The sequence below is a fragment of the Scomber scombrus genome, chromosome 8, assembly GCF_963691925.1.
Source record: "Scomber scombrus chromosome 8, fScoSco1.1, whole genome shotgun sequence".
In the NCBI taxonomy this organism is placed as follows: domain Eukaryota; kingdom Metazoa; phylum Chordata; class Actinopteri; order Scombriformes; family Scombridae; genus Scomber; species Scomber scombrus.
In genome coordinates this window covers 26,116,220-26,131,062 of record NC_084977.1, presented here as the reverse complement: position 1 = coordinate 26,131,062, position 14,843 = coordinate 26,116,220, and the positions used below count along the sequence as shown (strand labels likewise).

Sequence of the window (14,843 nt, the reverse complement as noted above, 5' to 3'; positions counted from 1 at the left end):
TACAAAGGATTAGGAAATCTGATTCAACGTCGTGAGAAAACTCTGTTCTGGCAAATCATTTTTTCAACTATAGTATCTGGTTAAATATGAATGGGTTTCAGTGCAAAAGATGATTCTGCACAGGATATACATTAGATTAGATCATCATGCGAAAATTGTGTTTTTTAGAGACAAAAATAAAAGGATGAATTTACGGAATAGAGATTAAGCTATTACCTAAAGGAGATTTTTCCTCAAAAACAATTTGGAGGTCAAGAGAACATGAAGAAGGGGGTATCTTTTGTTTCCGTTAAGATGGACAAAACAGGCCTTACAATTTCAAAATGGCATCTTTGAAGCCAGTGTCCACATGAAAGTATTTTACAAATATAAAACTCACTGAGTCATCAGGGAAAGATGTATGCTATTCTAGCCCAGATAAATTAGTGGAGTTGTCCCTGCTGAATTGACAGTAACCAGCTGGGTGCAAATAACAAACTGACCACGGGGGGGAGCCACAATCCTGTGAAATAGTTGTGGCTGTCAAAGGCTCATGAGATCAAAACCATATATGTATAATTTATCAGTCAAGCTGTTTTTGATACACAGTCCTTTTTAACTATTTACACTTTCGCTCCATTTAGACTTAAGTTTTCCCCTAATTACATTAACAGGAAATAAAATCAATATATGCATATTTGCCTATAATGACTAAAATATTCACTAATTAAGCTTTTCATGGAATACAAATGTTGGAAAAACCTAAATGAGCTCTTGTAATTAGGTCAGAATAAACAATTGAAACAAAATCAAAAGCTTGTTTGAGCTAAAACTGCTGACAGATCAACCCTGAGTTGACTACCATTGATCATTAAATCATGAAAGCAACTTTTAACTGCTTCAGCAAGATGCCTTACATGTGTGGATCAAAGAGGAAATGTTCATAGAGTAGGAAACAACAGAACTACAGAAATAAAAAAAGGAAATTTGGATGAAGGAAAGCAGACAGTTGTATCCTGGTGACAGATAACCATCATTAGACTCTGTGGGTGAGCTCTAAGGTGAGAAAAGTTATACTCTATACCTGACCATAATCCGGACATTAAAATACAAATGTTAACCCAGCATTTGAACCATACACTCCTATAACTTGTTTACTCCTATTGTCTGTATGCTGTATAAATGTACTGTGTGTATACTATAATTGCTTATCTAAAGAACGTTGCTTTATGGATAAGAATAAGCAGTTTTGACAAGATATTTAGTGGAATCGCTTGAGAAACTGCTCATCTTCATTGGTTCAATTTGCTGCCTGTGTAACATGGCATTAATAATGGACAAACTGCAGCTGGTGGAAGCTTTATGGATAGACAGAGATGGGAATGATTAAATAACTGTACGAGTCAGCAACTTAAACACTAGCTGTCTACTCAGAACTTAAGTGAAATGATGAATTGACAGTTCCTGTATTATCAGTTGCCACCCCCAACTTAAATTAATTCACCATTTGTCACATGGGCTGTGCAGAGGCTGAATGTTTAAAGGACTCTTCTTGTAAGCTTTCTATTTATAGGCCAGCTATCTTCTCAGTTACTCAACATCTGAATAACAGTCAGTAAGATCTGTCATACTTCCCATCCCTAGATCAAAGCGTTGAACATCTAAAATCACCCACAATGTCCCAGAACTAAGCAGCCTTCCTAAAATAGCTGTCAGAGCTCCATGAGCAGCCATGCTCCTTTAGACTGACTATAGCAGCATGTTTCTAGGACAGACTGCCATGTGCTGGAGGCCTGGGGGATCTGCAACCCCAAAAGGCTTTCAGTTACAGGCACACTGACAGAATCAGTCAAACTAAGAGGTAGACATGATAAAAGAGTTTGGCATATCTTGTAATGATCATGTATGCATGAGGGCACAAATATGTTTCAAAATACGGAAATATTCAAATTTGTGGATGTAAATTCATTTTCGAAATTACCTGACAGTGATGAGGACTCCATTAAAATCAAACTAACACATAAAAATAGACTATTCACTATTACTCTTTACTACATAAATGTCAAAAAGCGTTCTTCTTGTATTAGCAGTCCTAATAAGGCAATGTACCAAACTCAAGTGTTTTGAGTATTTCAGGAGATTTCGTTTAGATATACTTTACAAATACCCGAGATACATGAGTTCTAGGTATTTAAGTGAAGTGCTTCTTACCATTTCACATACGTAAATCCTCAATTACACTCCTGCTTTCCAGTACTTTTTAATATAACATCACAGACTCAAAGTGACTCAAAGTTAACCAAGTCAACTGCTGCCCCACAGACAGACAGATAGACAGATAAACGCAACACTGCGGTAACGAGTAGCAGTTTCCATGGCAACTCTGAGGTAAAGCTGGGGAGGCTGTGATTGGCTGGCAGGCTGGGTCGGGTCGTACCATGTCGGAGGGTTTGAAGGGGTTCCCCTGGCCACTGATGCCACCAGAGATACTGAAACCAAGACCGGGGTTCTTCTCTATTCTCACACACAACTAGAGAGAGAGAGGAAGAGAGAGGACACACAGAGAGAAAAGAGAGAAAAGAAAGAGACAAAGAAGAAAGACAAGTGACAGTGAAATCTAAAGATCATGGTCTATAAACAAGCATAGGGTACATACACAACAGGGGCCTTTCATGTGACGTGTGACATGCTCTGGCAGCTTTTTTGGAAGTCCTCCGCTCTCTGGCAACTGAGCCACAAATATTCTTGAGTTTGGCATAATGTAATCCCTCTCATGTTTGGAAGGCCAAAAACAAAACCCTCAGGAAGATTAGCTGATGATGAGATGATCTAGGTGCTACAAATGACTTCATGTTCCCACCTGTGATATATCTCACATTTAGAAATACACCTCTGTGGCCTTTTCTAGATCTGTTTCTGCACAAACAGTCAGTGTTAGATTTGTAAAATCACACATGAATGTAGTGGTTATCAGTATATATTGTTTCCTGTTTGCTAGTTGTAACATGTAGACATTAACCACTACTGTCTTTGCCAAATGTGTTGCCTGTCAACTGACAAAGCCAACAATGACAACAACAAGAAGCTAAGATCAATTTAATACGTCACAGTTACCTACATTTGGGAACAGATTTAGCTTTTTAAAACATTGTCCTTTAGTTTAACTACTAAAAGACCACAAACTAATATCCTTTTTTCTAACCTAGTTACTATATAGATGTATCGTATTAGCACAGCACATTTTTTAAATAGACCTTGTGTTGCTTCAGAAAGACAGACAGACAGTCAGATACCTGTTCTTGGAAACCATCCGTGCTCTTTTGGCCTTTAGTCTGCAACAGGCAGCGAGCGCTCTGAGGCCGCGGGTTGGTGTGAGTGGTCATAACAACCTGATTGTTATGGACCATGCCCTGGTTGCCGTGGTACTGGGGGTTGGTGGCAGGCTGATGGGGATTGTGGGAAGAATGAGGGTTATACTGGGGTTGGTTCCCGGATGAGGAAAGACCCATGGACATGCCGGCACTTGAGTAGCCCTGGCCAGGAGGAAGAGCTGGATGGAAAAAACAAATAACTTATCTTTTCACACTAAATTGAACTAAAACTTCACACACTTTCTGACTTTTACTCCCAACTACTTTCACACTATTACTCTATTAATGTGTATCTTCATATTTAAAATTTACAAATTACAAAACTAAAGGCTAATCTAAACTATATTCGATTTGATGCTACCTGGAACTGGGTATATAAAAAAGAAAATAACAGAAATACAAAAAGTATAAATAATAGCATATTTCAGTTTAAAAAGGAAGATACCTGAATACAGTTTTATTACAATTTAATGCCTTACTCCGATCACAGCACTTACTCCAATTACATACAATTAATTTTTAACCCCAAAATAAATCTATACAGGCTGCAAATTAACTATTCTTAATTCACTACCTTATTACCCTGAGTCATGGTACCTTGATATTGCCCCGGCCCCCCACAGGGAACGAAGGATAGGGGCACCCCTGGCTGGTATTGACCCCCCTTGTTCCCACCATCGTAGACCTGCTGCCCAACCACACGATGAGGGGTCGTGGCCGAGGAGGAGGAAGAGGAAGTGACGATCATGGTGTTGTGTGATTGGTGGGATTGGTTGTGGGGATGGCCCCCCTGTGGAAAGAGGAGGAGGGTTGTTCATCTGAATTTAAAACAAATATATACACTGTCTTTCCTTACTTCCTTAGGGGAGTATGATTGAAAGGTACACTGATTACACAGCAGCTCTCACCTTTTTCATGAGGTTGTCAGGTGGGACATCCCTCCTGCCAAGTGAGTAGGGAGCCCACTGATTGCTCCCTGACACCCCCTCCTGGTCATTGTCCAGCATGGCAGCCTGCTGGGAGGGGGTCTGAAAGGGAGACAAAAGCAGAAACAAAAGAAGAACAATTAACAATTACTAAGAATGAACATTTAACTTTTATAACTTTAATGTACAAGTAGATGTTCAGTGTGTCAACCTTTGTCTTGAGTTTCAGACATCAATGTTAATTGCGATTTTGTTATTGTTTTTTTGGGGGGTTTTTTAGGTATGAATGGGATTGTACCAGCTCGGTAAATAGATTTCCTTTTTTATTGAAGTTAAGTTGTACAATGTGCAGTGTTACCACCTGTCAACATGGGCTGGGGGTTACAGGTGATAAATGTTGCATCTCAACAGAAATTACATTCTACACGAGCCGCTCATTTAGTAGAATTCCCCACTCAAAAATGTGACTTTTTTATTTATTGTAATTGTATTATATCATAAAGAATAGATATAAGAATATAGTTATTGCAGCAACAGCCTGCCCCACAGGAAGTAAATGGTTTACTGTGGTGTCATGTGTCAGACAACAATGATCTGCATGTAGATTGACATAATACAGTGTACTTTAGGATGGAGAGGACAGATGTCTGTTGAGCTGTTGTCATCAGTGTTAACATTATCTATCATTTGGTATATAAAGTGGCAAAAAAAATGTTGATCACTGTTTCCCAAAGCCAAAGGTGAAAGTTAAAATATCTTGTTTTGTCTCGATCGACAATCCACCACCCAAAGAGAGTCAGTTCAACAATCATAGACGTATAAAGAAACCAGAAAATTGTCACATCTGAAAAGTTGGAACCAGGTGATTTTTTTTAAATGACTCAAACCAATGAATTGATTATCAAAATAGTGGGTGATTAATTGTGGTTGATAGACAAATGATGCAGCTCTAGTTCAGTCTCTATTATTTTGGCAAACTTGACAAGTTGAAAGTGTCCAATAGCTGAATTCAAACTCCTGAATTACTGGTTCTCCAAATGACCAGTTTACACACACAACACGTGATTTTCCAGTCATTCCGAGTCAGAATCTTTAGAACACCAAAAAATAAATCATATCACCCCCTGTTCATTGATACTCACACCTTGAGATGTTAGACAATATACTTATAATAATCTAAATGATGATGGTAATATGCCAGTTAAATAATAGTTCATGGTAGCTGTAGCTGGGTGAAGAGGCAGTGGCAGCTATGTGTGCACCAATGACAGCAGTACCAGGGGTTCATAGTTCTCAGCGGGATACTCACAGCGTTGGCAGATGGAGGAGGAGGTAGTGGCAGCCAGCGGCCAGCAGGGGGCTCATGCTTAGTGTTATTGTAAACGTTAAAGTTCAAAGTGCTGCTGTGCCCCTGGCCGTGACCCCCGCCCTGACAGAGCATGCCCAGCGTGAGCGTGTTGTGCTTTAGGACACCACTCTGATTGGAGAAGACAACATCACATGACATGGGTGAATGTAGGGGGAAGGGTGGGGGAGGAGCCTGGACAGCGGGCTGCAGCGTGAAGACAACACACTGTGAGCTCCACAAACAAACAAACAAACAAACAACAATAACACTGATAAAACAACAACAACAACAACAGTGCAGAGTTGCTGAAAGCGCAGAAAAATGTTAGCTAGTGATACACACAGTGAATATTGTGTTATACAAGCAACAACTGGTGGATTAAGACATTCCGACATTAGTTAACAAATTAGTATGCTAGTACTCAAATTAGTTAGTAGTACTCTATGTATGATTATTTAAACCAGCAATAAGTCCAATCCCTAACTGAAAAAATCTACTTGCACTAGGGTCTTTTCCTTTGTAACATTGCTCATGTTTTATAAAATATAGATCAAACTGGCTATATGGAAAACATGCATTTAGTTTGAATAAATTAATTTAATTTATGTTTCAGGTACCTTATAAGGGGTAAAAAAAAAAACAATATACTCTATATCAGATTTAATACATAGTTTCTGTGTAATTGCTGAAAAATAGTCTCGTTTTTAAGAAGTGATTGTTTTAATTCTGAAGATCTTGTGTTTTTTTTCTAAACAAGCGAAAAAATGTTTTCAGTGCAGTCTCTCAAAATTACATTTTAAAAAGGTTCTCCCTTGTTGAGGGATTCACAAGAATTTTTTTTTTTCTTTGTGTTGAAACGGTCAAATTTGAAGCTAAAACTGACTAAACATCCTGACTTTTAGTCAAGCTCCAACATTGTTGGTCCATTAAATTTATGTAATGAAACTTACTGATTTCATTAGACTGTTCCTGCATGATATACACCTACATTTTTCGAACTCCACAACCCCAGTGTGATAACATCGGCTTTATAAAAAACAAAAACAAAAAAACATGACATCAGGGTTATTTTCTCAGACTTCAGAAAGCTACTCTAAAGTCATAATACATCATAAAACTGTCTTCACGGGCTCTTTAGCTTTCTTAATAACTAGTAAACATGCAGTAACCGTCTTTAACACTGCTAGACTTAAAATCACTGATTTTTCACTTGTTTGAAAAAAAGGTTTTAAGACTCAACACAAGATCAAATGACTTGCTACAATACGCATTTTGTGGCATTGTACTTTCAGGACATGTGGTTTCTTCAGCACATATCCACAGTAGTGAGTGTGCATAGGTCAGGCTGACAGAGCGACAGTGTGGAGTGGACACACATGCAGCCAGACACATATCTTGTCAACTTTACAACACAGACTTAGACAGATACAGACTCGGAGGGCTACTGAATGTGTGTGTGTGCATCTCCCTCTTCTGTGTGTCTGCATCACATTGACGTACCCTGTCCAATCGTTTGGCCTCTATGTGCCTGAGCAGCTGTTGCCTCCAATCTGCAGGCATCTTGGAGGTGATGTCTTCAGGTTTCTGTGGTACGACAGGTCTTACTTTGATGGTGTCATCGGATGGTTTCTCGGGGCAGGTTGCCAGGGTGTAGTCAGGGGGCATCTTCTCCAGCAGGGCAGCCATAGTTGGACGAGCTGACACTGGACGGGCCTGAGGGTCCATATCATGAAGATCATGAAGAGAATTCTTGAAAGTTCGACTAAATGCTATGATTTTATTTGATGGAACTGTGAATGAGTGTGTTTCTCAAAGGGGACATATCATGCTTTTTGTGTTTTTTCTTTTCTTTTCATACTGTTCTGTTTAATGTTGGATGTCTACATTAAACAGGGTCAACGGTCTAAATCTTTAGGTGAATGTATGTAGAAATGCACCAAAGCCAGCCTGCTCTGAAGGCTTCGTCTGCAAAATTACCTCTACTTCCTCCTCCAGATTAAATCAGATTGTTCGCACATGCCCACAAACAGTCAACTGTCGTTTTCCTTTGTTAACTGCATAGATGTATTTGAGAAGGCCCAGTATGAGATACATATTTAAATCATGCAAAGATATTCCAGTAGAGCTGCAGAATAAAAATATAGACCTGGAAATGATAAGATGATAAACCCCCTTTACATTAGGGCTATGTTTTCCGGAAAGCGACCTCTTGCAGTCAAGCAAATAATGACTGTAACTCTATTGGAAAATATCAGAATTACCTATTTATTAAAACAGCTACAAACAACCTGTTTATATTCAGTTTCGTGGCATTTCGGATTGTCCTCTAAATTGCTGGCCCACATGAGGAAGTTAAAGTATCCTTTGGGGAGGTGATGGTAAAATAGAACATAAAGTTGGCAGGCAAACTGGCACAGTGATTTCAGTAATGCAGATACTATATCAGACCATTGTGGGGAAGATGAACCTGAAGGTCATGTCCAGGCCTCAGCTTTAGCTATGAGCTTTGGGTAAACACTGTAAGAATAAGACTGCTGTCACAAGTGGTCAACGTTAGTTTTGTAGCTCCTTGTTTCCTTCCTGTGCCTTGTACCTTCATGGTGCAAAGAGCCAGATGAGGTGCTTAGTGCAGCTGATCCGTATGCCTCTGGACACTCTCTCTGTGACTATTTTGGGAAAGTCTGACTTGGAGCAAACCCAGAAAATGCTGGAGGAATTATTTATGGACTGGGAATGTCTTGGTTTTTAGAAAATGTAGCTGGAGCTAAGGGGAACTGTGGTACCTGTGCCACGTAGATCTGGAACCCAGGTAACTGGCTGAAAATGGATGAATAAAAATACTTTCACTCAGTCACATTCAGCCACACACATAGACTTTAATTCAAAGTCCTCGACCCTCTATGACATGATAGGTTGTCAGTGCCTTAAAAATGACCATTATAGACTGTGTTAAAATACTTTTTAATACTTTGTACTCATTTTAGTTTAAGGCACCCAAAACTACTCGGTTAAGGTTAGGGAAAGTCGTGATCATGGTTTGAATCAAGCTATATTGACTGTTGTTGGGAAACAGGTGCAGGCCCACGTAAGAAGGGTTGAATTCAAGCACTGACAGAACATATATATTTGACGTTTTAAATCTGTTTAAACAGCCAATGCTGTTATTTCTCTAAAATAGTATGTATGTAAATATGAACCCTCCTTCTGTCGTTATGAAGATGACAATTGATCTTGCCAGGTTTATATCTCTTTCAGATGGGTGATCTATAAACAAACATTTTATCTTCTGTAACTACTGTATGTATCTATTGGTTTACTTTTCCTAGATACTCTCACAATTGGTGTGTGAGGTTGTGAAACTACAATTAAAATAATACTTATTTTCCCAGTAAGTACATAATTGTAAAATAGTTATTGAACTGAAATATTGTATTTTATGGGACCACAAGTTAAAACACTATAATGAGTAAAAGTATAAATAAGTAGAGATATGAATGGAAAGACAAACAGTCAGTCTACCTGGGATGCTCCGTAGGTCTCGGTACTGTAGCTCCTGGCAGACAGGGGACGGCGCTGAGTCAGGCTCTTTGTTGGATAACCAATCATGGGCTTCTTCTGTTCCTGGTAGGTAGGGTAGTCATCATCGTAGCGACCGTTTCTCTTGTTGTGCATCATCTGGCTCTGGCTGTCGACCATGTTGGAGAGAGTGGAGTGCTCCATGGGGGAAGAGTAAGCAAGAGCCCGGCCATAAAGAGGAGGGTCCGCCTAAGGAGAGAAGAAGAAAATGCATCAGACCACAGAAATTAAGTTCAAGAAAAATAATCCACCCCATATAAGAAGTTATGTTCCTCATATGAATAGAGTGACATAACTGAATGTTAATTTATAGAAATTGCCCATAGTTTATTTCTGAAATCTCCTCATGAGTCATCTCCATATTGATACCAAGATTATATTTTCTTGGTGAAGAGCAAATATCTGTCATTATTTATGTGATGAATTCATTTCTGTCAGTAGGAATAACACACACACAAACACACACACACACACATAGAAATAAGTATAATTCTTAAAAACACATCTCGTACCTGCTGTCTGTACTGAGATTCCTGCAGTGCCTCCTGCTGGGCTTCATGGACTCTGCGGAACAAAGCGAGCTCTGTAGAGCTCACCAATGAATCAGCTCTTCTCAAAAACCCTGGCCTCGAACGCTGTGATGGGATTGGCTGCTGCTGGCTGGGCAGACCATCCTGGTTGATTGGTGACTGGGGGAAAGAAAACATCTCCAGTGGTGGGTAAGCACGGTACCGAGGACTCACTAACTCTTTGGGTAATGTCTTCCCTGGTTGATTGATGTACTCCAAGGCCTTAGATGAGTGATTGACATAATCCGGTGTGTTGGGGAAGGGTGGAGGGACCCGGCGGTCCATGGTCACCTGATTGGTTAGAATTGATGCCAGTAAGTTTGTGAACATTTCCAAATGGTTGTTTTGCAAAATGTTGTGATTTTTGATTATTTTGAGAACACAAAATGCTTGAAACCTACTTAATAAAAAACAAAAACAAAATTTAAAAGGATGTGACCCACAAAATGCTGATTATGTTTAAACCTGCATTCCGAAAACAGGTGCCTGCTGCAACTGAAAATGACAATGGTGTGACAATGCTAACCTGGGGATTGTAGTTCTGGTCGAAGTGGTAGGCCTTATGTGGGACGGCAGGTTTTTGGTTCTGTCCTAGCTGGTTGCTGGATCCATGTCCTGGGAAGACTAGGTCATCATCTAACATGGGTGCAGACTGGGACCGTGCCATGTTGGTCTGCTCCATAGAACAGGGTAGCTCCTGACGGTCCAAACTGGTCTGCTGCTCAATGGATGAACTGTAGCTGTCCACAGGAATACTGTACAAAGAGAAGACAACAAGAGAGATCAGTGTTAAAAGCTGTAATCAAATTACTGTTTATGCAGGAGAACCCACTTAACAATCACCTGATTTGTAATCAGTAACAGAATTACAATACTAAATCTACCTGTAGACTTTATAGGAGCCAATGTCAATCTCATCGATGCTCTGTGACTTCTTAAACTTGGACCTGGTCTCCTTCATCATGGGGGACAGGCGGTCCGAGCTTTTACTCATAACCACGGTTACCTTGTTGCCCCCAGTGACACTTAGCTGATCCTTTCTGTTCTGCTCGCTTTGATTGTCGTGGTATGTCCAGCCGCCAGGCAAAGGCCCCGCTCCTTGTTCCAGCCTTGGATTAAAAAAATGAAATATAAAGTCAAGAGATGTTATAATAAAATGAGCCCAAAACAATATACTGATATTCTATTCAATATTTTGATACTCAGACTAATCTGTTATTTTGTCTCACTATTTACTCTATTTTAGATGAAATGTTGGTGGCCTAGAAGTCTGAAACACTGTTAATGATATACCAGTCTCATGATTCTGATATTAAAAAAAGATGAAGGACATTACAGAGAACAGATGTGAGGAAGCAGCTTCATAACAACACGTTTAACACATTTTTTGAATACCAAATTATGCTTGCATGCCAAGTCTTTTCAAATACAGCAGTTACAATATTATGAATAGTGTAACTAAATAAATTAACACTGCAGTTTGATGAATTAATTCATTATTTAGCATAAAAAAGGTCAAAGAATGCCCAAAGTGTTCAAGTGTTCAAATAACTTGCTTTGTCCTACTGAAGTCCAAATTCCAAGGGTACACAATTAACAACAACATATAAATGAGACATTTAGAGAATCTTCACATTTTGAGAAACTGGAACCAGTGAATGTTGGTAATTTCTGCTTGATAACCACCATAAAGGTTTAATGGATTATCTGGTTATTGACCAGAATTATTTGTTTCAGAATTACTTGTGTGTAAGATGGAAGAGTTTCACACTACAGGAAAAAGGTTTTTGCAGAGCAGTCAGACATCTAATATAGATGTACTATATATGATTTATGTAGACTGACATGATCAACAACTGGACCTTCAACCAGAGTGAAGTGTATAAATGCTGCTATAGTGTTTTGGTTGGAAAAAAAACCATAAAGGCATTTTAGTGGCGACCGAGGTACTGTTATATGTAAAATTGATAATTTCTTGCTTTGGTTACCTAGGGTCCATCATTTTGCGGTCAGGGTTGGGGCTGGAGGTGGGGGTTAGGTCCAGTTTAGAAGGAAAAGCTGTCCTGTCCTCCAACGGGCTTGGGGTCCGGGTCCAATTCTGCCAAGGGTTCTGTGAAGGACCTCCAGGACCTTGAGGGTCATTGTCCGGGGTTGAGCGTTGATTGCTGTGGAAGGGGAGCGTCTGGGTGTCCAGCTCCAGGGGGACCCCTACAATTCGTTCTTGCCTGAGGAGGGGGCGGCGGCCGTGTGTTGACTGGCTGCGGGGTTTGGAGCCCAGAGGTGGATTTCCCTGACTTGTAGAGGAATGGCCGTCCAGAGGAGACTCCTCAGCATCAAAGCCTGTGTTGTCATAGTGAGGGGCTTCAGCCCAATCAAACGGCTCACTCAGCGGGCGTCGATCACCACGCTGCTGCAGGGTTCCTGATGGAGGGGTTTCTCGCTGAGATAGCAGGGGCTTGGAGTCAATGGGCTTGGGGAACGACTGGGCCAGTCTAAAAAGGACAGAAAATATTAATCACAAATAATGTTGGAAAATAATAAAACAAACTGAATTATACTGAAATGCCACGCTACATTATTATTATGTACTGTGCTGTATATTTAATCACTGGTAACAGCATAACTTTCTCTGCTCTCCGTCTAAAAGATCAATTTGGCCAACAACCATGTTTGTGGTAATTAATGTTTCCAAGATCAGACTGGAACAGAAAATATTAACGCCTTTAGTTTCCCTCCTTTCCACTTGCAGCTTGCAAATACCACATGTTTCACAAGTACACAGACAAAGGGACAAGTATACAGATTGGGATCGGTACCACCCCAGGGCATGTGAAATAACAACTTTAATGTCAAAAAATACCAAAGCAAGCTTTCAACCTGGAGGGAAGAGAACGGACAATAAAATGAGTTTTCAACATTAGAAGAGATGGTGAAACAATGAAAAAGGTTCATATTCTTCCAATACAGCACACTGTCAAAAATATGGTACACAATGCAAGTTAACACATTTATTATTGTATAGCTGCAACATTTCTGATTAGAACTCAATACACTTTCCCCCCCTATGCTATTTCTCAAGCCAAATCTGTTAAACTTTATCATGAGTGCACTCCAATCAGGGTAAAAACATCAATAGAAGTACCAAGCCGCTTTATGTGAAGGTGTAAAAAAAAAAAAAAAAAAATCCTCTAGATAGTAACATTACTGAAGTCTGGACTGGACAGCTTTGAAGCAGAGGGTTCAGAGAACAGAAGTCTGCAGCATCCTAATGAGTCTCTCTGACCTTCACTGAGCAAACGAGAGAGACGAGAAATACACAGAAATGTGGAAGGAATGAGGGCGGGAGGAGAGGATGGATAGAGTGCCGGAGAGATGAATGAAATGGATGGGGGTGATAGATGGAGGAGATTGAAGGTGGGGGGATGGAATCGAAAGAGAAGAGGAGATGATGGATAGTTGGAGGGAGGGATAGAGCGAGGGACAGAGATGAAATTGAACATGAACCAAGTGTGTGTGTGTGTGTGTGTGGGTGCGTATGTGTGTTTTAGTACCTGTTTGTCCAGTGTGTTTGAGGCTGGTCCTTGTTGGGGGCCGGCAGGGCCGGTGTGTGTTGGTGCTGGTGCTGGTGCTGATGCTGGTGCTGGTGTTGGTGTTGGTGTTGGTGTGGGTGTGGGTGTTGGTGTTGGTGTGGGTGTTGGTGTTGGTGTGGGTGTTGGTGTTGGTGTGGGTGTTGATGTTGATGTGGGTGAGAATGTGTGTGTGAGTGTGTGTTGGTGGGCGGGTTGGAGGAGCCCGAGGAGCCTTGGGAGGGAGAGTAGTCGGAGTAGGTGGCTGAGGAGCCGCTGTGGTTCAGACAGTGGAGTTTATCCACCTCCTCATCTGTAGACTCTGGACAAAGACAGAGAGCTCTGTTCAGTGAAAATGTCACATCCGCTTCTTCCTGACGGCCCTCTTTTACAAGTACTTAAATGCCTTTGTGATATTTCAAAGAGAAAACCTTTCTGTACTGTACTTCTTTCTCTGAATTTTATGTCTCTTCTCAGATCTCTATCATACATAATCTCAAGAGACTCTACATGTATTGTTAGCTGAATCATTTCTGATTGTACAATAGAGACACTGATTTTCCTTTTGATTAAATTACAGTTTCCAGATCTATTGATTTAGTGTTTAAATGTTAACTCAGCACCTCGACTCGACTTATCCTCCTGCAGTGCTGTCGCTGCTTTGGCTTATCAACACCAATGAAGGTGCCCACGTGTCTAACCCTACCCCCCACTCAAGGAATGATTACTTATTATAATACAGGATTATACAACCAAGTTTCATGAGCTCAGCTGTCATGTACTAATTAGATCTCTTTTGAATGATTTCCCTAGAAAGCAACAACAATTAACAACAGTAAAAGTAAGTATCAACATGGTATACATCCAAACAATGTCTTATCAAGTGGCACATACGAATTATTCATCTCTTTTATCTATTATCTTGTTGGTACATTACATTTTTGAGTAGCCCTGATCCACTCCACACTTGTTTGATTTTTTAATCATCATTCTATAGTCAAAATTAATTTGCAGTTTAAATATTTTCTCCAAATCAGATATACAAAAACTGAACTAAAATGTGTGCATCATGTATTGCCAATTTAACAAAACATTCAACAAGTTGTTCCTTTTTTGTTTGTGTATTCGGGTTGTTTTTAGATTTTCATGATTTATTTATTTTTTGGCATAAATTATGAAAATGATGTCACTCGCCTGACTGCTGCTTCAGTGTTTTTATCCGGGTTGATGTCCAGGTTAACATGTTTAATTGCACCTGACATTGTCACATAACTGTAACAACATCCCCTTGACCTCCTCTCATCTCAATCATGGACCACCTCCCTTGTTTTTTTAACATCAAACTTTTTGACAAACCATTCTTTGTTTATTTCTGTCACAGTACAGCACTGCTGTGACATGCTGATGGAAGCAGTATTGACATTTTGCTTCAGGTCCTCTAATACAACTACAGACACTGCTTCATTGTCCCTTTTTTGTCTACAACAGCAGAATGTTAAGCTCTGCAA

General features: G+C 40.1%; 1 protein-coding gene across 1 annotated transcript in view; it reads right to left on the bottom strand.

Annotated features, from left to right (window-relative positions):
• The window catches only part of lrrc7 (leucine rich repeat containing 7), a 38,614-nt gene that overhangs the window by 4,081 nt on the left and 19,690 nt on the right, over positions 1 to 14,843 (bottom strand). Inside the window, exons 19-31 of the mRNA XM_062424844.1 lie at positions 13,495 to 13,657; positions 13,321 to 13,380; positions 11,758 to 12,261; positions 10,654 to 10,878; positions 10,296 to 10,524; positions 9,713 to 10,060; positions 9,144 to 9,389; positions 7,125 to 7,337; positions 5,586 to 5,753; positions 4,259 to 4,378; positions 3,933 to 4,140; positions 3,273 to 3,529; positions 2,417 to 2,509 (exon numbers count right to left, since the gene is read on the bottom strand). Coding sequence (XP_062280828.1) covers positions 2,417 to 2,509; positions 3,273 to 3,529; positions 3,933 to 4,140; positions 4,259 to 4,378; positions 5,586 to 5,753; positions 7,125 to 7,337; positions 9,144 to 9,389; positions 9,713 to 10,060; positions 10,296 to 10,524; positions 10,654 to 10,878; positions 11,758 to 12,261; positions 13,321 to 13,380; positions 13,495 to 13,657 — 2,834 coding nt within the window. The remainder of the gene's footprint in view (positions 1 to 2,416; positions 2,510 to 3,272; positions 3,530 to 3,932; positions 4,141 to 4,258; positions 4,379 to 5,585; positions 5,754 to 7,124; positions 7,338 to 9,143; positions 9,390 to 9,712; positions 10,061 to 10,295; positions 10,525 to 10,653; positions 10,879 to 11,757; positions 12,262 to 13,320; positions 13,381 to 13,494; positions 13,658 to 14,843) is intronic.